This window comes from Rhea pennata, chromosome 5 (genome assembly GCF_028389875.1).
Source record: "Rhea pennata isolate bPtePen1 chromosome 5, bPtePen1.pri, whole genome shotgun sequence".
Lineage (NCBI taxonomy): Eukaryota > Metazoa > Chordata > Aves > Rheiformes > Rheidae > Rhea > Rhea pennata.
In genome coordinates, this window is record NC_084667.1 from 63,307,729 (window position 1) to 63,334,739 (window position 27,011).

General features: G+C 46.1%; 1 protein-coding gene across 1 annotated transcript in view; it reads right to left on the minus strand.

Moving 5' to 3' along the window:
• PRKCH (protein kinase C eta) overlaps positions 1-27,011 on the minus strand; it is a 117,093-nt gene that overhangs the window by 13,354 nt on the left and 76,728 nt on the right. The window contains exons 11-12 of the mRNA XM_062576223.1: positions 6,613-6,751; positions 5,499-5,687 (exon numbers count right to left, since the gene is read on the minus strand). Of these exons, the coding sequence (XP_062432207.1) occupies positions 5,499-5,687; positions 6,613-6,751 (328 nt within the window). The remainder of the gene's footprint in view (positions 1-5,498; positions 5,688-6,612; positions 6,752-27,011) is intronic.

Sequence of the window (27,011 nt, forward strand, 5' to 3'; positions counted from 1 at the left end):
ATTCCTGAATTTTTTGCTCTCCAGAAAAATTCATGTGTGCTGCCTCACAGCAAGCAGGGATAGGTTACGCTGCCAGTACTCGGTACTGAACATCTCTGTAGGTGCTTGCTGTGAGGGCAAGCCACAAAACGAGGAACCAACAGAAAAGCCCTCGTTTCTTGGCTTCAGCCTGTGACGTGGGCTCACAGAGAAGGGCGAAGAGGCTTTCCTCTTCTAGATAAGGGCTTTTTTTTTGACTTCTAGATCAGGCTTGGAGGCTTTCTAAAGTCTGAGGGGTTTGGATTTAAAGGTCTGGCACATTTAACTGATTCCCCCTCCTGATGCCTCCAAGCGCCACGCAAGCTCCCTCCTGGCTGATGGCACAAGCCAGGAAGGAAATCTCAATTCCTTCAGCTTATGTTCCCACAGCCAGGGCTGAGCCCATAAAACATGGGTCGTCAGAGCAGGACCTTGCTTCTAACCACCCTTGCAGTGTCCTTATTCTCCTGCCTAATGTTTGGAGCACCAATCTGCAGACACTCTACAGACCTTTGATATGAACCTGGAAACACAAAGGGGATTTTAAGCAAGTCTGCAAGAACAAAGAGCAAAGCATAAAGTCTTACCCCCTGGTGCTCCTTTACCAGTGTTGTGCTGGGCTCAGAGAGAACCAGGTGAGCCTGCGAAGGGAAGTGATCTGAAGCAGAGAGTTCACTAAACCAGAGCATTTGCCTTGTGAGTCAGTGTCACTTCCAGGCTATTGTTCTCTTAAAAGTATATATAATAATAATAAAAAATAACCTCAAGTTTTCCTTCTACATCCTTTTCACTATATGGCTGACACCATCATTTCCTCCTAGAGATAAGAGTCATGTTTGCTCTCTCAACTGAACTCCCTCACCCTTTCAATCCCTCCCCTCCTCCTTCTGCCACAAAAACGCTCTCTGCACTATTCCATTGGCATTTAGATTACCCCATGCTGTTCCACCTGCGCTGTCTGGAAGTAGAGGCTACTAAAACCACAGCCAATTTCCTCTGCACCTTACCCTTCTATTGCCCAATGTTTATTTTTCAAACAAAAGACCCAGGGATGGGGACATAACCAAGATTTCTGCCTAGTCTCAAAGCTCTGGTAGCACTTTCTCCAAAATGCATGTTTCTAAGAAGCTGGAGGAAGAACAGCCATTCTACAGTCTAATTTGCAGTCCCCAAACCATACAGTTATGGGAAAGGCTGCTCAAGCATTGCTTTTTGAAGGAGTGTTCCAGCTAGGCCCAAAGTATTTCAGAGCTCACATTATGACCATAGGTTGGCACACAAATGCCAAGGGACACCCATGGCTTCAGTAGATGCAGCTATGATGGGAGCTCAGAAATCCAGGCTCCAGAAGGCAGAGCAAGGTTAATGCTTCCTTGGAGAAGTGCTGCTTTCTAACCCCTGCTGTTACCTAGCTCTAGGAGTGAAAGTATCTATTTTGCCATTCCTCTCCCAAATTTCCAAGCCTTTAGGCCAACCACTGCTACTTCAGATCATCAATCATGGAGTGAAACAACAGTCTTAGTCCTCCTCTGTCTTAAACACAATGTGCAAAGGAAAATCCCCGCATTTTTCCTTGTGAATTTATGTCCCATTATCCTATTGACTTGAGCCCTGATTTTCACTATGACTTTTCATTCTCTCCTCCCATTAACTCTGACTTGCGATTAGATTGCATTTGAGAAAGACATTCAGACGTGTAGTGAGTAAAACACGCTGCCAAAATACCACCCTGCTTACGGGAAATGAGGGGATCGTATTTCACATCGCTGTTCACTCAGCTGAATCCCCAAGCCTCCAGCTGCCTGGAAAGCTACTCTCCTTGCTCAAGGGGTTTTTGCTAGTGACAATTTACAAATTCAAAACATCAACTTGCCATAATAAAGGAAACCCCAGCTGCACTCTCACCACAAAAGACACGGTGCAGCCTCTGCTGGCTCACAAAGTTTCTCTTTCAGTCTCTTCCTCATCAGATGCTGCAGACTACCACGTCAGCAGATAGCAAAGAGTCTTTGAAAGAATTTCTTTTACAGGCATGGACACAGTAGCATTAGGACAAAGCTTCTCTGGCATGAACTCCTCCTGACTGTTATGGAATAGGGCTACACAGAAACACCTTTTTTTTTTTTTTTTAAGTATGGCTGATCCATCAAAAATCATAAAAACTCCTTACATTCAGATTGAACTGAAGTGGTCCAAATCCATTCGGCAGCAATTCTCTCTTTCTGCACTTTTTATTTTCTTTCAATGTAAAATGTTGATTCTGCTCAGAACGAAGTATTTCACTTTTCCAGGTACAGGCAGAAGAAAAAATTGGATTTCTAGAGAGGATGGCATTCACCGAAGGAGAGTTGAGCCAATTACCCAAGATATAGGAGACCAAATCCCACAGGCAAATTCATGCTCAGTTAGATTTGTTCTTATGAGTAGCTGGAGATCTCAGTTCAAGGGTAGTCTCTGCCTGACTAGAACCATCATTCCCCAAATTCCCCAGTGACGTATTCAGGCGAAGCAGGGCGCATAAGCGGGATTTCCTATTTCCCTTCTCAGGGAATACAAACTCCAGCAAAATACTGCCAATTTACACCGGTTCAGCTCTGCCCTACCTCTAGCTCTTGAGGGGAAACATCATGGAGGTAAAACATTAGAACAGGAAAAATTTTCTAAAGCACAAATATATCTGCCTTGATTTCTAAACAATCTCCCAGGGCACCTAGGTTATTTTTGCTTCCGTCAGTACCACTGCTCAGAAACACGCCAGAAACACCCACTAACCTAAATGAAGTCTTACATACGTATGTTGGTTACTATCAGGAAACCATGAAGATGAACAGGATGCAGCCTTCAGAAATCAGGTGATTACTGATGGGGGGAAATTGGTAAAGAATAATTATGGTAAATGAAAGCAAAACACACTAAGAACAGCCACGAAACGGGTCCTAACATCTATCGTGCACGTTTACCATGAAGCTCTTTACCAAAGCAGCCTGATCAAGTGCTTTCTAAACCTAGATACGTCCATTTGTAGAGAATCTCTAAGTATTTACACCAAATTGCATCTTCTGGGCAGGAGAATTTGATTTTAATTCCAGAGCTTTTTATCACTCAAATATTAAGTAAATTCTCACTTGTCTTGTTCAAGGTTAGAGGCCAGAACTGTCAGTTAAAGGATAATCCAGTTATTAAGGCTTTAGCCTGCAGTGTAAGAGACCCCAGGCTTAATTCCTTGGGTTTCCACAGGTTTCCCAAGCAGTGTAATTCCTTACATAATTTTTGTCACTGCAGCAGCTGAATGACCTGGTTTTCTAGGGCACTATCTCTGCTTCACTGTCACAGCTGTAAACCAGGGAATTTAGGTTCTAAACTACAGAAAGATTTTGTTGGAGATAAATACAGTAGTGATTAGAAGTTGCTCAGAGAGTTATCCATGTTGCCTGTCCCAGTTATCCATAATATTAACATCAGAAGTCTATGACAAACAACAAACCTACCTAATCAACAACTAGAAAGCATACTGCCTTTCTTCACAAAATATTCACAAAAAAATGAAAAAAGGGTAAAACAACACCCAGAATCACTGAGCAAAAGCACTATGAGTGGTTTTGCAAGTACACATCTCAGCAGTGATCATCATATTTGTTACCACTCAAAATAAATTCAAGTGCTTATCTTTTCCAATTTTAATGAAATCAGGTGATCAGACGGTCTTATGACAGGATGCGTCCTTCCTGTTAAAGCCAATATGCTCTGATGCCTCTAAAAACTCAGCATGAGAAACTGAAAAGGAAATAAGCGGCTCTTCTCGTGAATAGGTCCGAATCTGAAAACAGGTACTGCAAGGCTGCAGAAATTCACGTTGCAGTGAACCATCATCAGTGCTGTAAAACATGACGCAAAAGCCACATTCCCTGTAGCAGCAGCCCAGGAAATGAAAATGTTAAAGAATCCAATGTCCAGCAAAATTTTCAAACACAACCTCCCATCAGTTAATTACAAGGCTCCTGGTTAATGCTTTAAATTTCAGCCTTTTCTCCTTAGCAGACATTTCCTAAAACTGTAGTGCTTCTCTTGAGCAACACAAGTGAATTTCAGAGATGTGGTTTTGTTTTCCTTTGGGTTTCATCAGCAATACGTCATGCAGAATGGCCAGAGAGGAGACCTTTTTCGGCCAAGCAACCAACAATACATAAGTTGATTATGCAGTTTTGGAGATGCCCAGTTGAACTCTACTTAACTTTCTAGATTCTGCCTTGATTCTGATGCTCTTTTCCGGTGCCATTCATCATACTGCTTTTTGCTAATCACAGAAAAGAGCCAACTGCTAAAAGCTGGGCTCCAAGAACGTCAGAGCAGTCTGGGGTGAATGTAGTTTGCACTTGCTGTTTCTATGAGGTTCCTACCAGAATTAGGAAAACAAGCACCTTATCATTTTAGCCATCATTAAGTGGTTAAAACACAAATAGAATATTTATTATACTTTGAACTTCCTAATATGACAACCATGTACCTGGCCACATTTTCCTTCCATCACAGACTTATACAATACTGAAGTATTTTTCTGTCTCTCCATTAGCACAATATTTAGCAGCATCCAGTCTTAAAGGCATCTTTGCTCACAGTGATTTTGCAGGGAAAGTAAATGTTCTGATTCTTCTTTGTATGAAATACTCTCAGAGATATTAAGTGACAGGACCATGGGCTAGAAGAAGGCAGTAGCGGAACGGCCACCCTACGTCGCCTGATTCCTAGGTTAACACCCTCACTCTTCGATCACCTTTTGATTCACTGCAGCAGAGCCCGGGAGTTGCAGTGCACCGGGCACCGTTTGTACACACACAGGCTGAGAGCTTAGGAAGGGCTTAATTCCCACATCACAGGTCAAGACACACAGATCAAGAGAGGACTCCTGGGAAGCGCAGAAATACACTGCAGAGCAAGAACTAGATGTCGCCTTCCTCAGGATCCTTGCCACCAGCCACAGCTCTCTTCAAACCGTTTGCTGTACAACCTCATTTTTTTTCCAATACAAAAAGATTGAAAACCTGTCTGTATCTGTACATAGACAGCGATCCCTGTGGGAAGGCTGAAATTACCAAGACTCAGTGCAAAGGATTATCAGGAAGACTTCACTTCTTCACCATTCTAGTCATATGGAAATCATGTGATAACGCAGTGTGTTACCTGCTGCTTCTGTTCCGAAGATGAGCATACATTGTAAATCATGAAGACAGCAAGGAAATGCCCAGACACACACACACACACAGACTGCTGGACATAACTGTGCAGACACACATTAAGTGCAGCTGGTGGGATTTTTTTTTTTTAAGCTTACTTTTATCCCAGGAAAGTAAGAGGGCTGGGATCAGGGTAACCACAGTATCTGAGTATCCACCATCCCCCAGTCCAATCTTCTTTTGCTAGATGTAGGCTGGAGAAAGCCAGGACAAAGAGCATCGGAGACATAAACAGCCACGGAAACTCACTGCTTTGAGGATTGCCACTGCATCCTGTTGGAGCCACGTTGGATAGACAACTTCATCATTCAGGATTGCCTCAAAGAGGTCATCCTCATTTTCAGCCTCAAAAGGGGCATGGCCACACAACATCTCATATAGCAGCACTCCCATGGCCCACCAGTCAACATCAGGGCCATAAAGCATCTCTTGAAGAATCTAAAGGAGGAAGAAGAAAGAAATATCATCCCTGAAACTCCTTAAACTGAGTGAGAGAAGAAAAGGACTTGGAAACGTTAATGCAGAAGTTCTCATTGTGTCCTAACAGCTCTCTCTGCTAAGGTGGCTGGACATGCCAAAGCATACGTGTGATCCCCAGCTGAAAACCCTGCAGTCCACGCAAGGGTACCTCAGATATAGCAAACAAGGGTTGAACTAGCTTCACTGCTCCCTGGGTCATCTGGGGAAAAAAAAAACTTAAAAGGGATGCCAAGGCTTTGCAGGAGGAGAAATGGGATTTCAGCTAAACTGGTTGAGTGTCAGAAGCAGCAAAGCAGCCACATGTGTGGGCTGACACCACCTCCTCCTTGCCTCTGGGAAGGAAATGCTTGCACACCTCCAACAGCAATACTTTCAGCTGGAGAGGGAAAAGAGTGTGAGTTTGTGAAAGAGGCATGAACACCAACCACAGACAAAAAATCAGTTCTATTGAAAAGGGACCTAAAACCCTACCAGAACATCTGGCAGCATCTGGGGACAGCTGTTCCTTAAAGAGGTGTTTTTAAATTTGATAATGAGATTGATGAATGACAGGAAAAGCAGGAGGTAAAGGAAGAAATTAAATGGGAAATGAGGGAGAAGTTGATCTCTTTTCAGATCAAATTGGGCCAGTATCTATGCGTACCTTCCCTCTGTCATCTGGTTTTAGCAGCTGCAGCCCAGCACCTCAATCTTTCACTATGGCTTCTTTTAAGAGGGACACCTGCTCAACTCGGTGCCTACAGCAGCCTGCTGATTTACTGAGGCTTTGCTTGCACAAGTGTGCGTCCGGGATGAATCTGGCACTTAGCAGTCTAATAAGATGTAGCCAAAGAAACCAGAAAGCACACTTGCTGCTCTAAAGCTAACTTTAGGTCCCCTCTACCTCTGGAGCGATGTAGTCTGGTGTGCCGCAGAAGGTTGCTGTGGTAATGCCATCATGAATGCCCTCTTTGCACATTCCAAAGTCTGCCAGCTTGCAGTGACCCTCATAGTCCAGCAGCACATTATCCAGCTTCAAGTCCCTGCAAAGAAAATGATTCACAAAGTTACTACGTGCTTGGAACAAGCCAAAGGCAAATGAAGGCAGTGTCGGGCCTCCAAAGCTTAACTTGTAAACTGGATAAGCCTCATCATCATGAAAAATTAAATAGAAGTCATGCAGGAGGACTTTTCTTTTGCTTCATCTCTTAAAAAAGGGAGGGACAAATATCATTCTGCTGAACTGCATTTAATATGGGCAGGTGCTATACGAGTTCGTCCACATGGCTTTCCAAACACACCACAAGCCTGACTGGCAAAGCTTCTCCTAATTTAGCTCTGGGACTCATTGGAGAAGAGGCTGCCAGAGCTGTCAAATTGTGTAATGATGTTATGATGCAGCAAAACACGCCGCACATGACGTGCTCTGATTCAGCAGAGCGCCATGCTGAGAACACGCAGGCAGAGCCGAGGAGCTGCGCGAGGCCTCTTCCAGAGGAGAAGCAGGTCCTGCCTCCAGGAGTTTAGGAGGTTAAATCCCAGACCTCCCAGTATCAGAAGAACCTAAATGATGAATCCCACTGGGAGTTTTATCTGGTCTGAGAACAAAACAAATTCCCTGCTGGTATCATACCATATGGGCAGGCTGAACGTGTAGCCAGCACACGATGCTTCCACTATAAGACAAAACCTTAAAATCTCAGTTGCATCAATCCCAGTAGGCCTGCACTAATGCAAGAAGCAAATTTCCCAAGTAGTGCTCACTGGTGGTGGGGGCCTCCTTGTCTGCTGCCCACTCTCTGTCACGAGACCCCCACGGCCAATTACCACACTGTACATTTTCCACCACAACACTTATAAGAGCCTGGAAACTCACAGTCAGAAGTAGAGCTGTCAAAATGACAGAGCCCTAACAAAGCTTATCAGTTTGCCTGACCTTGAGATGGCCTCAACAACTAGCTGTAGTTACAAGCACTGTGAGGAACACGACTAGATAGCACAGGGTCACCTGCAGACTTGGGCAATGCCTTCCTAAAAATACATACCAGCTCTTAGCACCTCTGCTTCTCAGCTGTCAAACAGCTTCTAGGTGCAGTCACAGACTGAGGAAAGCAACTACGGTGAGAGCTCTCTTCCATGTGAATAGTCACATTTTTTTCTTTCACGAGTTTGCAGAAAAACTGCACTGGTGGAAGCCCCAAACGTATCTCGCTGGAGAAACATTCTGGAATATAGGCCTATGTCATAGCTTCCTGCACAAGCTGCATTTATCTCAGTTTATCCCTGATACTTCAATTTATTTTCAAGGAGCTGTGACCTGGAAATTCATTCTGTATCTATGTTAGGTATGACTCACTTCGGTCTAGGAGTTTTACACAGAACTCCGCACAGCAACTGTGCATACTGCAACAGCAGTGCCACTATCTCCATTTTACTGACATGCAGGACAGGCTTATAGTCCAACACAAAGCCATGTGGGGCCCTTCAAAGGCAGCTGGATGTCCAGGCAGGAATCAAACAACTAAATACATCTGAGGGCTTCATGTGCCTTTACAAAATACATGGTGGAAGTCAATATATTTTCCCCTCTGGTTGGATCTCTGTTTCCCTGGGAAGGGGGAGCAATGAGGAGGTGGTTACAAAGGTGCTATCTCCATATTTACATGGAAACCAATGGGAGAGCTGAAATATGAATTCAGCTAGATTCTTAAAGACCTGGTCATCCTCTTTCTATGATCTTGAAGTGAAAAACAGGTGGCTGATTACTCTGTTTTGCATTAGCATTTCTGCAGCCCATACCACCCCAGGAAGCTTTGCTGGAGCCTCAGACAGTTCACCCTCAACTTTGCCATTACAGTGCAAAGATCAATGACCACAGTGTACTAACCAGTCAGAACCACATCCTGTCCCAAAGAGGTACCAAAAAAAAAAAAAAAAAAAGGTATTATTAGCCTCTTCTTAATGGATGGGAAAGTGAGAGGTGAAAGTTAAGAAATTTGCCTATGTTCAACAGAGTCAAGATTGAACATCAACTTCCTGAATTCCAGTTCAGTATCTTAATCACAGGAACATCTTTCTCCTTCAACTTGCAACATGGCACAGCAACACAACCCAGTTAAAACCCCTCTGTAAGGACACCGCCATTCCCAGCTGGCCCCCCGGCCATCTGGCACCCAAGGCAATTTGGATGTCTAGGACAATGCTCATGCTTGTACGACAATGCGCTGTTTGGTTTTGGTGGGATGCTCAGTAGAAGACACTTTTTTTTTTCCCCCTTCCTCTTAGAATTAAAAATGGCCATTACGCTGTGTGGGCAAAGGCTTGCCTGGAAAAGGCTTAGGTGAGCACAGTGAGAGATATTGTAGGTGCTTGTTCATGACAGTATGCCTTCAACAGCGGTTTACAGGCAAAGCTCCTGTTACTCTTCCCTGTGGTTACTGGCAGAGCAGGGAAGCCCTCCAAGCATAAAGGCAGGCCTTGTTTCCAGGAATCTGCAATGATGTGGTTGAAATGCACAGTTTATTCTTGGCTCAGATTTAAATGCAGCAATCACCTTTTCAGTCCTAGGCGGGCCTGACTTTTGGAGCTGCATCTACACATGCAACTGCAAGGGGAATTTTGGGGAACCTGCTTGGAGATCCCCCTTCTCCCCTCCTTCCCCCTCCAACTCTCAAAAATATTCACCATGTCCTGTCATGCTTTGGGAATACTTCAATTACACGTTTGCCATATTCAAGCCAGAAGAAACAGTCACATACATGGACTGAACAGGCAAGTTATAGCCTGAGGAGAAGAGGCAAGATGCAGCCAAAGCACTGGGCCTGCTCTGCAGGCCAGATTACCAGATATTCTACTCCTTCTCATCTTCTGCCCCATAGGACATGGTGTAGAAAGCCCCAAATCCCTGTTAGCTGCATAATACATTATGCTCATTACAGCATCACGATGGCAGGCGCCTCTACAGGTGCAAGAGTGCTGTGTGCTTGCTGTGTCCCTCCAGAAAGCCTCGGTCCATATAACTGCCATTAAATCTCAACTGTCTGCTTCCCATCAGGCAAGTACAGTTTTAACCACACGAGGCAAACTTCCAGCCCTTTGGCTTCACCGCATCGCATGTTAAACCCATTAGGAATGCCCGTTGTCTCCTCCTGCAGTCAGGATATTGGCTTCTCTTGATGTCTTTCCAGCAACGTGAAATCTAAAACTTGCGTTTTCTATTTTCACATAACCTGTAACATGGCACTAACCTGCTCTCACTAGCTCAGATGCTCAGGCTACGCACACATCACTTTAGAAGAGGACCTCCCGCGAGCAAACTTTGTAAGCAGCAAGCACCCTCAAAAAGGCCCCACATGTCCCCTTTGGAGGAGACTTATGGGTTAGTGCAGCGGCAGGCTCAGCCGAACAGTTCCTCTGGAGCATGCTCTCTGACTGCCCTGGACCCGACCAATAAGATAATTCTCTGGGAAAGCTTTGCTTTGGTTTCACGCACTGGGCACAGCATCTCCCTCAAGCGATCCCAGCACTCTCAAGCTCTGCGCTTGCTGCTTTGCATTTACAGGTCTCACCGTGCTTCGTACCACGTGAACCAGTGGAGTCACATGAAAGAAAAAGACTGACAGGTTTCTAAGATTTACAAGGAGCTCTTCGTTTTAGCGGCAAGAATTCCGGGAAGCTGATGAAACTGGAAATCATCCAGCTCACAATGCCCAGATCTACCTCATTTCCTTAATACTTGCATTTTCCACTCAATATTTTTAGCAGTCTGATGAAGCAATAACAGGAGAGAGGTTTTCTGAGGGCTGCATTTCTAAGGTCCTGATGAGGTTCTGCCTTAAGCCTTTCCCTGGCAAACCTCCACCAGCAAACAGACTTCATCCCAACTCAGAAAGGCAGCCTTTGTCCACGCACACAGCTACCGCACATCAGCTTAATGGCATCATTTTATTCTAGACCCAGAATAAACGACAAAATGAGCTGTTTAAGCCTTACTCACTGGAAGAGGTGTTTCCTAATATATCTGCCGCTCAAGTTTAACATTCGTAAAAATAAAATAAAAAATCATAACATAAAAATAAAACTGCAGGTGATCTGGTCCTTTCTGAAACATTTGTCAAGTACGATTTCCCTGCACAGAGAGAGTTTTTCCAGTGAATAGGTGTTACACGAGTACCTGTCTCTGGTCAGATCATGTCATTTGTGATGCAGAGACTATGCAGGAAAGGACGAGATGTTTCTTTCCTCTTCTGCTTTCACCACCCTGTGAACCTTCTTTGCAGGACAGGGGGTGGCAGAAACTCGTTTCAGTTTGAACTGCCTCAGTTTCTTCTTCTCTCAGGCTTGGTAATCCCAAAGGCCCAGTTTAAAGCTTGCAAAAGCCAGCTGTTCCCATCTGAAGGCAAATCATGTAGTCATGGGAAATGTAGGTACAGGACAGTGGAAGCTATTCATAAATTCAAGTGAAACTAGTAAAACATTCCAGCCAAATGTTAAAACCTGGAATTGACCAAATGATTAATTTGGGCATTTCTGAGAGGGAACATTTTTGCTTTTTCAGCCTTCAGCATGCAAGGTCATTAGGCACCATTCACAGAAGCAAATATGAGGTATTTGATCTCCCTTGAAATACCTGTAGCCCCTCACTCCCCTCAAGTGTGAAAATGTGCATCCAAAAGCACATTTAATAATACTGTTTCCCATTTTCCTGTGCATCAATAATATCCAAACTATTTCATTTTGAAACCAACATTCTTGAGTTGCAAAAAAGATGTTGTTTTAGAAAGAACCTTGACAATTAATTTGGGCCCACAAAAATTGAAATGATTTTCTATCTTTCTTTCCACATTGAATTTTGGGGGCTTAGCTCCCAAATTCCCAAAGCAAGAAAAACAACAAAAGATTGTTTTCACAGTTCTATTTCCATTGGCTTTGGACTGGGACCCATCCAAGTTGTGTGTTCCTGGGATTTTATACCAATTTCGGAATTAAGGCTATTTGCAATCCCACATGTCCTAGGTTGCTCAGAATTCACCACTGCTTAAAAATTCCTTCATGGAAAATGGTTCATATCTCTCACATTCTTCTGCATAATAAGCAGACATTATTTATTTTTGTAGTCAAGTAAGCTTTTGTAACCAGCAATTCCCACGCTCGCAGCATCAAGGAAGAGTTAAGCAAATTTCCTAAGCAGCAATAAAGCTGAGTGTCAGCAGGCAGTAATAAATACTGAGGAAGACACCTGCAATATATTCTATCGGGGCTAAGACAGAAAAACCCAGTCTGAGCTGCTGCTATTTGTTTAGCTGCTACCACATCTTCAGGGTAGGGAGAAAGAGTGAAATCACAAATGAAAAACCAGGTTACTGGCCTTTGAAAAAGGAAGTCATGAAGCAGAGATCAGAAGAAGATCAAGCTGCGTTGAACTCGAGAAAAACTGCTTGAGCGCCCGAGGTTTGCTGCTGAGCGAAAGGAAGAGCTATTGCTCCGTTTGAGCCTCCGAGGCTTGTTCTGCTTCGACTGTCGTGGTACTTTAAAGAGGAAAATCACCATAGCTAGGAACAAGCCCGTCATGCTTATACATAGCGCTGCCTTTTGGGTACAGGACCAAGCGAAGAACTGAAGCTGACGTACGATGCTGTTGCACAGCGTTTACCCGGGGTAACCGCTTACAGACAGCGATCCTTCAGGCTGCCACAGGCTGAAATAACGAGAGCTGCTTTCCAGACCCCAAATTCAGAACGTAACCCCGAAGCCCCCGAGGGATTTCATCTCAGTCTTTCCTATCCTCTTCCTCATTTAACCGTGAAACCGGGGCTATCCGAGCTGTCGACTCTGCGCTTCCAGATGTAGCAAGTAGCAGCATCAAAATGCAGCTCAGAGATTGCAAAACAAAAATTCAGCTAACTCCTAGTTTTCTTGAAAAACGATCTCCTGAGCAACAAAAAATGTTTCCTTTCCAACAAACTCCTGGGGTGCAGAGGCAAACTCTGTCTTGGCCCATCAGCACTACGCAGGCCAGACATCCCAGCCACGGCAGGTCTCGTTCTTGCTGTGCAGTACAGCAGGCCAGAAATGAAAGGAAAACCTCTCCAAGAGTTTATATATAAAATTAAAAGAAAACAGGAACAAAACATAGCAAGGAGCCATCTTCCACTGTCTTCAAAACTAAAAGTTATTTTCACAGGCTGGCTGCACTTAGTGGTGGAGGGACCACGAACATCAGCACAAAGGCTCCAAATTGAACTTCTGCATTTCTCAAAAATAAGGCAAAAGGAGAAATACGACAAACAAACTCAGACCTGGTACAAGCGAGTGAAACACCACTGAAGATTAACACAAGTGCAATTTCCCCTCATTTTCTGCCCCGCAGCATGTCCTATCAACTCCACAGAGCACTACTGCAGAGGAGGAGGACAGAGTGTCACGGAGCCCTGTGCCTTTTCCCTGCTCCCCTTAACTCCTCCACAACAGCACACAGAGCAAAACCTGTTTGAAATTACATGCTCCCATGCATTAGGATAAAAGCACGGTGGACTACGGCCATGCAGCCTCCAAAGCCTGCTCCAGGTCTCTCGCAGGCACTGCGCCGGCGTGCAGTGGTGCAATACGCACTCATGTCAGGGGTCAGATTCAAACTCGAAGTGGCTGAAACTTCCTGAAACCTAAGCCAGAGCACAAGGCCAAAGGACCACTCTGGAGGGCAAGGCATGTGCTTGAACTTGTGCAAGACAGAGAGAGTTCCTCATATCCATCCAGTAGGTCCACCAGCACTCCCTATCAGACTTGTGCCCTCGTGGGGCTAAGCCTGATTAAGCTGTAAAACGCACTCTTGCTCTGCTACCGGGCTTCAGACTAAACCCTGCCTGGCAAGCACTTGCATCCAGAAGCGCTCTGTTATTACCCTTTAATCTCAAAGTCAATCAGTCCTTCAAGCACGAGGGCAAGTTTCTGCAAGCTACCTGCCCAGGTTCAGGCAGCGCCATCTGCTAGCCGGCGGCCCCGAAGCTGGCGCTCCTGGCTCCCTTCTGCCTTGGCCCCTTTCTGCTGGAAGCCAGTCCCGGGACCACATCAGAGCACCGGCCCCTTCCCGGCGGCCGCTCCGGAGACGGCGTGGCGCTCGAGGGGCCGATTTCTCGTTCGGCAAGCGAGCTGGCCCGAGCTGGCACCCAAGCCCGCCCTGATCGTTCGAAACTGCAGCGTTGCCATCTCCCCTCCCTCCGGGCGCTGCAGAAAAAGCAGCTGTGGAAGGTAACACAATTACACACATGATTTCATTGCTATTGAGATGAATGGGCATGATTCATCCCCCGGTTAATTTAGAGTGGGTAGGCTCAAGGATACAGGCACAGATTAAAAAAAAAAAAAAAAGAAAAAGAAAAAAATAAGACCCCTGGCACACCACAATACGTAACCACAAAGCTTCCAGCGCGCCCGCGGGTCTGAACCCGAGGGGCGCAGAGCCGGAGGGGCTCCGCGGGCGCGCCGAGTCCCTCCAGGGCCAGGCGCGCCTACGAGAGCCTTCATCACACGCAGAGCGGGTGTAAGAGAGCTAAGGACGCTGTCCCGAAGGGCCGAAACACGCTCTTGTGAAACGGGGCAGCAGAGAGCTGGAGACGGCACGGCTGAAACATCGACGCTCCGGGGATCGCTGCGCTGGAGAAAGCCCAAAGATGCCACAATCCATACGTATTTATATGCCCACGTGTGTCTATGTACTTACATATTTTTTTAAATATTATATATATGTGTGTGTGCACGTGTGGGAATAGACATCTATCTATATATGCATATGCAACTTATTTAATTCACTTTTATGTGGGACTCTAGTCAGGAAAGACAGCAGTCGCACTGAGGTATTTCCCAGAATCCCAGGGCAAACGTCCTCCCATTTACCGAGACAGAAAAAGGCTCCGTGTCCGGCCCTTGGCATGCACGCCGCGCGCGCCCTCTCCGGAGGAGCTGCCAGCCTAGCCCTGTGACAGACTCTTCAGTCCCGCTGGCAGGGACACTGGAATTCACTGGCCCAGAAAGCATCATTTGCTGAGCTGCTCCCAACAGAGCTTCTATTTTATCCCTGCCAAAAAAAGAGGAAAGAAAAAAAAAAAAAAATCCCACCAACACAACACTTCTTTCTGCGAGTCCCCCTGCCTGAAGTCTTCACAGGAGGCACACAACAGACTTCAGACCCAAATGCAGGAACAGGAATAAGACGTTGACTTACGATGGAGAGTGCCAAGAGAGATTAAAAAGCATAAGCCTGTTATGTCACCTTGACAAAAATAGACCAACATTGATTTGAAGCCTGATACAGAAAGTAAAACAAAATCAGGCTTGTGCCAATGGTACAACACGGTCTCAATGCTTTAAGATGGAGCGAATGAGTTACCCAGCGAGATTAATGATTACCAACTGCCCAGAGCCCACCTTCGAGCTGCTCGAAGGGCCCATCCGAGCTCCAGCTGCCCTGGCAAGATCGAAGCAAGACCACGCTGCTGCAGGGGCTCCTCGCTGCAGAGAGGCAGAGCGATGAGCCCCCGTTCCACCACCGCGCACCGCTACGCCCGCCCGACGGGAATCAGACGCCAGCTTAACCGGCCGCGACTCCTCTGCATTCCCACCGCTAACCTCACTGCCCGTGAAATCCAGCCCCCTTCCCGAGTCTTAGGGGTAATATTTCACTCTAGGAAATATCAAAAAAAAAAAAAAGTGGCAGTATTCATCACGATCGTATGTACAGACTGCCTCTGGCAATAGCTTGGGTAGCAAACAAACCTGTACTAGTGTTTGTAATGCCAGTGGGGTTTCGTGGGGAAGACAGTGCTCCTGCACTGAACCTGCACAGCTAGTCAGACTTCCCCTTATTCATGTAATAGAGATAGGACTCGCTTTACTCTGAGCCTGAATTCCAGGAAGCCAGCAAAAAAAAAAAAAAAAAAAAAAAAAAAAAAAAAAAAACTTCTAATTTTCAGTTAATTTTGGGTAGAAAAAAATCCAAAGATTCTTTGGACAAATCCCTTGGACATTAAAAAAAAAAAAAAAATTACCTAACCTTCTTAAGGCTCTGAATTACTCATCCAGATTTATAAAGCTAAGGCTATAGGCTCTAATCCCCTTTCTATAATGGAATGAGCAAAAGTACCACCCTGTATTTTTAGAGGGGATTTTCAGAAGCACTTTGCTTTGGCCTGTCATTTCCAATGACAAATTTACTACTAACTTTTGAAGCAGCAACATGGGGCCAGCATTGATGCTGCTGAAACTCTCACCGTCTGCACAGAATTGTTGTGCGTGCTGTGAAAGAGCAGTCGCAGCACTAGTGAGTGACACACTGTGGGCATAAAGCACACAGCCGGACCCAGCACTGCTCAGGAGGGGAGTGCTGCCGAGCCCCCACGGGTACAATTTCTGCATACATTTCCTGGGGATGCTGTCTTGAGACCTGTTTGTTATAGAAACCGAGGCCATCACTGATATCATTGACTCTTTTTTTTTTTCTAAGACTCCAGGGAACCTCTGGGCAAACAAACTGCTTTTCTGTCTGCTCAGATCTTTCTGCTTCTCACCACAACAACCAGTGAAATCAGACGGAAGAGGTATTCGGGAGAGCCTAGAAAATGGGTCATTATCCCAAGATTTAATTTTTTTGTTTCATGTGGATTACACTGTTGCCATTCACTCAGTACAGGTGATTCACTCCATGCTTGTATAAAGCCCAAGCATCCAAGCTCTGGATAAGCAGGGCAGAGCCGGACGGAATTCCAGGCCTGGCTCCGAGCTCCCAAAGTCCCACTCTCATTTTTGGGGACTCCTCCCAAGCTGTCTGTGCACAGGAACGAGCGGCACAGGTCCCTGTTGGTCTGGCACAGACGGCATCTCGCATGCCACCCCAAACGCCACTCTGGTGGTATGCTCCTGCATTAGGTGCTTAAGCTGGTTGTCTGATTACAAGCAAAGCCTGAGTGACTTGGAGCAGGAGTCAACACTCAGCTGACCTGCTTACCAAGCTGAGAAGGTTGCCCAATGACCTGTGCCCATACTAGGTTAAACAAATTAAACAGAAAATGAAAAATAGGCCCTATCTCAGTAGGCCTTATCTAGGAAAAGGACAGAAATGCGAGCTGAATGGGGAAGATCTGTCTTATGCACCGAGCTTTTGGTACACAGATGTGTACTAAAGTCTCTGCATAAGACTCACTGCAGCCCTGGCATCTCCTTAGTTTGCAGTTGAGCAGTTTGGCCTCTGCAACGTGGGAACAAGGAGAAGGAAACCGAGTGTAGAGTACTTCTGTGCTATCTCTAGGAATATACCTCCTGGCATGGAAAGATGACTTTCCAGACCAAATATTCCAGTCCTTCCCCATTAAACAACCCAGCCTGCAGGGGTATCTACAGTCACATCCTTGCAACACGTCATTTCAAGAATTAGGAGCCCTTTCCTTTCCATCACCCAATACAGGTGGTATCAACTACAAGGAGAAAACTGGGAAGTTTGCGTAGGAGATGTGCAAGGAGCATTTTCAAAGCAGGAATGGAAACAAGGCCTAACAGCAAGGAGCAGGCTCTAGTTAAAATGGGAATTATGAAGATGCTGCCCATGACTAACACCTTCTTCAGTCGACTGATCTGAGTCAGCTCGTGCTCTGACTCTACTAGTTCGCTCTTCTTTCTAGGACCAGAACTCCTGGCTAACTGGAAGGTGCCTGGACTCTTTTCAACTTACTGCTGTTTCAGGCCACATCCCACACTTTAGGGCTCTCAGATTTCGCTGTGTTAACTGCAGAAGATCCGAAGTTGTAAGTATCAGGTCCCTCTCTCATACACAGGCCTTGATAGTATATGTTTCACCTTATTTTTTTCATTATAAATTTCTTTCTGCAGGCAGAAGACACCACAAATCATCATTGGAAATTGTTTGTAATCTACGGAGAAAAGAAACAACAAGCAAAACAGACGGAAATCTTTGCTGTGTGGTGTGACCATATCACATTAGAACAAAGTTCAGAATTAAAAATTCTGTATCTGAACACACTGTGTTTGCACAGCAATATACATTTTCTATTACACTACAGATGTTAGGCCAACCTAAAGGCAAGACCTACTTCAAAAATTCCTTGTCTGTGCTTGTTAAAGGTACAAATGCACAGGTGATGCCTAAAGTGCAATGGTGTTCAGCTCATGTCCTCATCAAAGTTTAGCACACACCACCTACAAGGCCCTATTTTTGTTTTATGGCAGAAAAGCAATTCTTGATATTATTGACAATTCTTGTGGGTTCAATCAAACACTCCAAATTCATCTACACAGTAAAGTACTGCTACTCTCAGGCTGGACTGCTGTTTTCAGACACTTTCCCCATCAATAAATAATTGAATGAGGACTAATGGAAGAAAATAGAAGCTTAGGGGAAGCAAAAGGACTCTTTAATGCCCTGAAATAGGAACAAAAAGTGAATTATCTTATTTTTTACATACTCAGAAACATCACCTGCAAAATGTATATTGAAACTAATGAATTCCTGGAACTGCTCTAGACAAACTACACAGAAAAAGAGCAACAGATGACCTCTCTGTACTTTGGGGACACCGTTCAAGTGTGGTTTATTTGTCCCCCACTTCTGTTCTCAATTAGGCTTCATAGTACTTTACTTCACAAACCTCTTCATGACTTTGCACCAGAAATGACCTTGTTGCAACTCTTGGGGAGTAGAGAACATGGCAGTAGCGGGCAGTACACTACTCTGATGCACCGTAACAGGAAAGCAATCACACCACCCAACAACAGCTACTTTCACGTTAAGATTACATCTGTGTGTATTTGGAAACAACTTTTAAACACACGGCTAGTTTCACTTCCCACTCCGCATCTTCCCTACAGCAACTGCTTACTCGGGATCACTGCGACGGTGATCCAAACGCTAACTAAGCCTACTTCCTCTTCAGCCAGTTCCTCGCTTGTGTACTGCCTGCGTTGAGTCTGTGCATTTCCATCGCACACGCCTGTGTCTTCACAGCCACCTCCGCTACCTAGAACTCAACCGAAGCCCCTGCGGATTTCGTTTTCTGTCTCCACACCGGGTGCTTGCTCTCGCTCCTGGCACCACGGGCTTCATCATGCTTGGAATGACTCAAAACAGAAAACACCCAACACTAAGAAAACCCTTACCAACGGCCTTTCATTTCCCCACAATAACTAAAGCATGCTCCAAAAGCGGCTCTGCCCAGTCACAGAGCGGGTGCAGCTGATGCTCAGTGTGACGTCTGCCCGGGGCAGGCTCTGCCCCAGAACCAGCACAAGCTTTACCGAGCAGGCAGGAACTCTTCTGCCGCCCGCCCATCCACACATCAGCCACGGGCGAGCCTATACGACCGGTTTCTTTGCCAACCACTTTTCCATCTTGGCTTTCTGTCTCAAGGCCAGGGCGCTCCTGAGCCCAGGTGCCCTAGTGCCCACACTGCACCTTCATAAAACAGACATCGGAGCTGTGACACCAATGACACATCACTCAAACATGCTGTGACTTGCTATTAAAACCAACAGCTAACCAAGGAGAGCGGCTCTTGTCCTCATTTGCCCTGGGTAGCTGGAGCTTTTTCTGGCACTCGACTAGCAAGTCTGTGGCTTTTGCCTCATGTGCAGAAACAAAACAGAACATGGATTCTGAAAATGTTCAGATTTAGCATGGGCCAGCTGCTAAGACACTAGTAGCACTGTTTTTCATAAGGACAGTCAAGTCCTTCTTTCTAGCGAACTAAGCTCCCTCGCGCTGGGCTCTCCTCCAGCAGCATTGCCACATGGCTTCCTACCTGAACCTGCCCTTCGAAGCTGTGACCCACCTGAGTTTCTTGGGGCAGCAAGGAGGCAACGTGCCCTGCATGGAAGTGCTGCGATGGAGGGGAAATCCAGCGCTGCCGCTCTCCAGGCTCTTCCCCACCTACTGCAGCTGACCTCTGCAGCCCTGCGCACTGCCTAGCTGGGGCCTTCACCCTTGGCAGAGGGCTCAGCATTTCCTATCGCCCAGGGAGCAAGCAGTTAGAGGTACTATGGGTCCTCCCGGGTCACTCTGGGCCAAGTTGCGCAGTTGCTGTCTCCGGTACTGCCACAGGATTTGGCCGATCCCTTTCCTCCCTATCGCTGTCCCTGCTTTTTGCCAATCTCCACGCACCGAGGAGGACCCCACGCTGCCGCGCTGTCCCATTAAACAGAGCGAGCTTGTCCTAGGATCAAGCACCACTCAGATGAGCAAGGCTGGAAAAAATCTAACCCTACGCGAGTCTTACAGCAGCCTGTCGTTGGTAGAAACCACAGATGACTTCACGATTTTCTGGCACCCGCAATCCACATCATCAGCCAGTGAGTGGGTTGGGTTAAACGCGCATGCAAGAGCCGCCGCTAACCGCAGAAGGGTTAACCCTGCGGCGGGCTGAGGGGGGGAACTCAACGCACACGGAGGGCTTCCAGCAGAAGGCAGCGGTGGTGGTGGGGGTGGGGGTGGGGGCAGAGACACCTGGACCAGCTGGCTGATGAGGAGGGAGAACAGCAACCCAAGGCTCTGCTGAGGCCCACCGAGAGGTGAGAAACGTCTTTAGAGAGAGATTCTTCCCAGACAGGAAAGGAAAAATGTCTCACCTTTCCCATAAGCAAAGCAGATCGGCTGACTGCCCTGCCCGGAGAGGAACTGCTATTGTTTTCAGGTCGGCTAAAACCAGGACTAAAGGAGACTAATTGCTTCACAGGAGGAAAAACAAAACAAAACAACCCCCCTTCCCCCCCCCCCCCCCCCCCAAAAAAAAAAAAAAAAAAAAAAAAAACACACAAAAAGAAACCCTGTCTGGAATGACAGAATAATTTGGAGACTGTTGTTGTTTGGGTTTGTTTCCATCCTGGCTTAACGAGCATTAATGACGCCAGTGGCAGGAGGCTCTGCAGCTTCGCCTCTGCCCCTCCTCAGGGCCACCAGAAGGAGGAAGGTGGCTGAGAGCAAACTGAAACGTTTTTTTTTTTTTTCCTTCCCCCCCCTCCCCATCTGCCTGGCTGGAACTGCCAAACCTCAGCAGCTCCGATAGTCTTGCATGGTGGCTGTGCTCAGGAGGTTCTCCAGAAAACCTGCCATTGCTTTGCAGTGGCAGGGAAAAAAGGAGCAATGACCCTAAAGGGTGAATGTCCTAGGAGAACAAACCCAAAGCCTACAAAATAAACTTGTTTTTTTGGCTTCCAGATGCTACTCTGAAGCTTCTGAGACTACTATTGGTGTCCAGAGTGACAGACTTAATCCTGAGGCCAAGACACATAATTAATGCTGAAATTCTTCCTTACGTAACAGTGCCCGGGACACAGTCGCCCACGAGGGCCAATACTGTGAAAGGTCCTGTCAGCACAGACCTAAAAAGGTATGACTTTACCAATGGTACTTATAACCAGTATGTAATACCAGCAGCTATATAAATCCTCATGTATTCACTGTGGGCTTCAGGCAATTAGGGACCAGGAGCCTAAGAAAATTAGGTGTACGCATCCATAAACCAACCCCCCTGAGGGACAGCCATCTTCGAACTGGATGAAAACCCACAGGGAACAGGGAGAACACAGCTTGACCTGCTCCAGACCACAATAAGGGCTTCTTGCAGAAGACCAAGTAGACCCAAAACTTGGGAACCTTTGGAGCAGTAATTCACGGCAGAGATTTCTGCATGAGCCTAGTTATAAGACGGGTGAAGAAAAAGCAGTGAAATCTCTCAGTCAAGTAGACAGTGACTTAAATTAGCCCATCCTAGACATGATACATCATGGAGAGATCCAATTATTCCATGCCACATTTTACTCGGGAACAGCTAGCCTCCAAAAACTGACATCCCCTCCCTTCCATGCATCCTCAGCCCAGTGTTGGCTTACTGGTTCATGGCAGTAACTGGAATTTGCTTTCTTGCTTCCTAGCCAGCAGGGATCAGATGGTCACTCAAGAGATGCCCTTGGCTGATGCTGGGAAGCAGCAGGGAAAAGCTCTGGCAGGAGCCTTTATCTGACTGCCACTTGGCTTGGGGAATGCTGTCAGTCCTGAAGGACTTTGAAGGTAGCTGCAAAGAGAGATGCTGAGGTAGATAAATAGAGGAGACTCCAAACTTCTCCATTAATTTTATCACACAAAATACCTCTCTTTTCCCTGGGACTATCACAGACCAGTTAGTCACTAGGTTGAACGATCATCAAGTTGAGCAATTTCTCTAGATCAAAAGGGTGTAGGGGGACACAACACAGAGACTTTCCACTCATGAATCATATTTAGGCTCAGGCAAACTGCAGACATTTTGTGGCTTGAGAGGTTCAAAAGCCAATTTTACTTTGCTCTGACTCCTTCCCAAAACATCATGGTTTCTATCAAGAAACACAGGTTATTATGGCCTTTCTAAAAGCAGAGAGGAAAGTATGCTCCAAGTGGCTAATTCATAGATAAAACTATTTAACAAACACGGTGCAATAAGATTTTTTTGGCTGCTTTCTCTCTGTGTAAGGGATAACTTGTGATTTTTTTCAGTGAGGTATGAATTACACTCATCACATCTCAAAACTTACCACTTGCAGATTGGCTGCAATCCATCAGTCATTGCAACTCTGAAATCATCTCTGCAGCTCGAGGTGCGAGGCAGGCTGCCTGGGGCTGCCCGATGCCCGTGCCGCCTGCCCGCTGCGGGCATTTCATGGACTGCAGAGCATCTCGTCCAAAGAACGGGTGAGAGAGGATGGAGAGCTGTGCCATGCTCTACAAGTCATCCACTGCTGGCTCTGTCTGTACAATCAATTAGTCCCTCAAACAAATAATGGTTTTCAGCTCCTGTCCCACTTAATCCACAATGAATATGGACACACAGGTTGTTTCCTCTTCTACAGTGTTTGTGCACAAACTGCGTCACTTCAAGAGGGAACAGCCAGAGCCGGATTCGCCGGCTTGCTGTGTCCCAAGCAGCACAAAGGAGAAGGAGAGCTAAAACCCTCCCGTGGGGAACCTCTCCCTGGCCCCAGAGAGAGCCCAGCAGGAGCAGAACTGGCAGGACTGGCTCTTGCTCCACGCCGTGGGGCTGGTGCAAGGGCAGAGCTGCCGAGCGGGGGCAGAGCAGCCAGCCCGTGCTGTGCTCCGACCTTCGCGGTGGGTGGGCTGTCTCTTTGGGAGCGCGGCCAGCTGGCAGAAGGCAGAACAACTCCTTGGCTTCCTCACTTATATCAGGGCTGGGCAGGGAAGCAGGAAGCTGTAGCCAACTGCCAGGCTCTTTGCTCCTTGCTGTGCACCAGAGAGGCTGAATGCAGAAACTTTGACTGTCATCCTGCTCCTTGGGCACCAGGTTTCAAACCTGTGACACGAGCAACACTAAACGGGGGAGCTTCAACTAGAAAGGGTAGATACAGAACAAGAGAAACATTTAAGAGAAAGCATAGGCAATGCAAAGGGCTAAATTAAATCAATAAAATTGTGTCAAAGTCCCCAAGACGCAGATAAACATATAAGCATTACGTTACAGTCAGGAGATATTGAAATATTGAGATACTGAAATACGAAGCACACTGTTGTAGCCTTTAGGCACAAGTCAACAAGGATACAGGACCCTTGTTACATCTTCATTGCCGAGTAGATGTCAAAAGGAACGCAACCGGATCCAGAGAAGGCAGACGACAACCCAAAGCCTGCACACTAAATGCCATGCACCCGTTTCAGCTTCTAACACGTGCACCACAGAGCCTGCGCGCTGAGATGCACTGCACCTCACCACCACAGCGCACACAGGTTTACTTGAAAAACCAAAGGGAGCTTGGAGGAGTCACCTCCTACCACTCCTTCTACCACATAATCTTGTACGTAATTCCCAGCGCTACGCTGCACAGTTCACATGGCTTTTCCCAGTTTCCCACCCAAGCCCTTTCCAGCCCCCTTCCTTTTCCTCTACAATAAACAAAACGGCCATGACCCACTTTGGCACGGCTCTGCAACTCTGCTGCCCGCCCCCAAAATGGCCCAGATCCAGGAGCTTGGCTACCTCGCAATGCCGCATGTTCCCTCACCACTTTAGCGGTTCAGATGCAAATATTCACATTCTTATTGGACAAACTTTGCCATGGCAAAATGCCTGGATCTGAGATTTAGCTAGAAAATAACCTCTCTTAGCTGGAAGTAATTTTTCTCATTCAGGAGCACTTCTCCACTATTCCTATGCTGCTAAGAGATTTGTGAAAGCTGCTCTAGACGTTAATAATAAATGGTGCTTCTGAATCTTTAATTGATTCCGACAAAATCAGTTCAGAACCTGGAGCATCTCTGCGGTTTTGAATATATCACACCCTATAAGTAGCTCAATCGCTACGGTTTGCTCCCGTTTCCATTGCTGGCACTGGGAATTTTACCACTAGCTTTAGTGGAATAATAATCAGGTAATACAATTTTGAGACTAAATTGTGCCTTTAGGCATGGCCTCATAAAAGGAGAGGCGTTCGATCCTACCCGCAGCAAAGGTGCTGTGACTCAGAGGCCAGATGATGAGTAACGCTTTCCCCTCGCTCCATGGGGATGGGAAAAGGCCATTTCCACTCTAGCCGGCACCAGCAGCTAACTGCAACCTCGCAGCTACCACCGTGCCAGCCATCCTGCCCGAGGACGGGTCCTCGCCCCACGGCCGCCAGCTCCGGCTCGCGTTGCAGCACCACGACTGCTAGAGACACTACTATTACCTGCCACGGCTTTACAAGGCGTGAGCACAGTTCGAGCTATGACCTCTAATTGCGAGGCGCTGGGTGAACACGGCAAAGGAATCGGAGGTGCTCGGCACCCTGGAGCTTCTAGCCTGTAGGATTACTTTGCGTCTGGAAACCGATTTTCGAGTTCTTTCGCTGTGACAAAGCTAAAAGTTTTTGAATTTTCTTCTGTGGAAATTTTGAGTATAAAGCATGCAACTACTGCTACAATGTTGCAACCTAAAAGTTGAAATTCTAAGGAGTCATTACTTTCAGGGTTTTTTTAATGCAATCGTTACAGGCAGCTGATGACTTTGAACCAGGGAAGCCATTTCAATCATATCTCTGATATACTAAAAGCTATTAAGAGACTTTAGAAAAATCCCTTTCTTTGTAAAGCAACAGAGTATCTAAAACCCACTGGCATAAACAACAAAATTTGGAAATTGGGATTATTGACCAAAGAAACATCAGTAGCTGTATCTTGCCACTGCTAAAAGACTATGTCAAATCCTCCCTGTATAGCAATGCCAGCTGCTGCAGGCTAACTGTATCAACTATACCCATTTTCTCATCATCACTCTTACATACATAGTAGCTTCACCCACTGCAACATGTCATGTTGCAAGAAATCTTCCATTTCAGCAAGCCAGAGAGAGCAGATGCAATAGCATTTTGTTGGCATAATCTTTCTTCTAAAAAAAAAAAAAAAAAAAAAAAAAGTATAAAAAATTTATTATAATTAAGGCTGACAGAGACCTTTTCCTCAGCTATAAACATCAGTCTTCCTAACGCTAACTCAGGGGTCATATTTGCTGATATTAATACCGAAAGCTTTCTCGATTCAAATTTTAATTCTAGGAGGCAGATGGGTACAGAAAAGGCCAATATAATGACGAGATTAATACCAGGCAACTTGAGAACAAAAGTTTTCAAAATTGGGTGTAAAATTAGGCCTGAGTGCCCTTGATAATCAGGGAACATATTAAGAGTCAGACTAACTTTGGATAAAGAAGTGCAATAATATTTACAGGCAGTTTTAAAAAATAGTTTTACATGACTATTAAAAATGGAAATATTTCCATTTTTATTTTTTCTCCTCTTGCCTTGCCTTTGACTTTTTTTTTTTCCCCAAAGGGAAAAAGAGAGGACAAAAGACAGTGTCTGCAAAAAGGTCATTTATTATTTTAGAAAGTTCTAATCTAAACATTTTGAAGTAATCTGAGGTTTTAAGGAATCCGCCTAATTCTGGGCTCCTTTCTTTAAGGATCTGGCTGCAATCCTTACATGCAGCTGTTTCTTAATTTGCCTCTGTGTGTTTTTGCATCTGTGTGTTACTGATCGTGAAACGCCTCCAGAAGGACGTAGGATTTGAATGAAGAATGACAGGACACACTGCCACACCTAAGCCAAATCGCTTATCCCCTCCATGTAGGAGCGATATTACTTATTTTTAGTGCACTGGTACGTGAATTCCCAGCTAACACTAAACTCTCATCTCAAGCACTTGCTAACTGAGCGTCCGGGCCTCCAAGAGTACAAGGTATTACACGCGAGCGTAACAACTACGCAAAAGGAGGACAACAGTGAAGGTACCAGGGACGTGCACTTTGGGAAAGGTTTTCTGGCCCTGTGGCAGACGGACGGCTAGACGAGCTCTCGAGGCCCCTTCGAGCTCTGGGTTTTTACGATTTATACGCGCTCGTTATGTGCAAGGCTTGCAGGTTTCAAATCAATCCCTTTAAATAACAATACGGGAGAAAGAGGCACTAGCAGAGCCAATAACTTCTGTAGGCTATTCAGTAGCCCTTAGTCATGTGGAAAGTTGTATTAAAGTTCGCAGACTATGTACAGTGGAGTCAATGGGGCACAGAGATCTGATACGCGGATCTCAAAACAGGACTGTTCTTCGTAAGCACAAATGTAAATCAGGACTCAACTGTCCCGCAGAGTGACTGATTAAACATGACATGGAAACGTGAGAGGCTGTTTTCTCTGCATTTTCCGTTCTGATCAAGTCCAGGGAACCAATGCTTTAAACATGCTGTAAAAGAGCCCAGCTCACAACCACGCAACAAGCACATTTTAGGGGACAACACCGTAGAAGATATACCACCTATAAGCACAAATCAACCTACACGAGCTGTTGACTGTCACCACTAACACTGGTTGTCTTCGACATGAGTCTTCCCACCCGGACAGATATTCCTGTATATTTTCTAAAGCCGAATGAAGGACTTTCAGAGACTCTAGCAGGGAAACGTCTCTTCTGCACTAAGCAGTTTCCTCTAGGGACTGGGCTTTTAGCACGCTATCGGGTGCCAGTTCACCACTTTCAGCTGATCTGCTTCACTCGTTCACCCTAAAAATCAGCTTATATTTCATTCTTTCTGCTGCTCTCATTATGTAGCCCACCTTTAATTTTGCCCTGCTCTCAAATATATGCTCTAGTCTCCCTGGCCCCGATTCTGGAAAGCACGAAGTCTAGGAGCTCTCCTGAATCGAGGCCTTGAAGCAATACGGACCATCTCCCGCAGCTGGAATTACGGTGCTCCACAGAGTGGAGACGTGAACCCATTTCAGTGCCAGCTG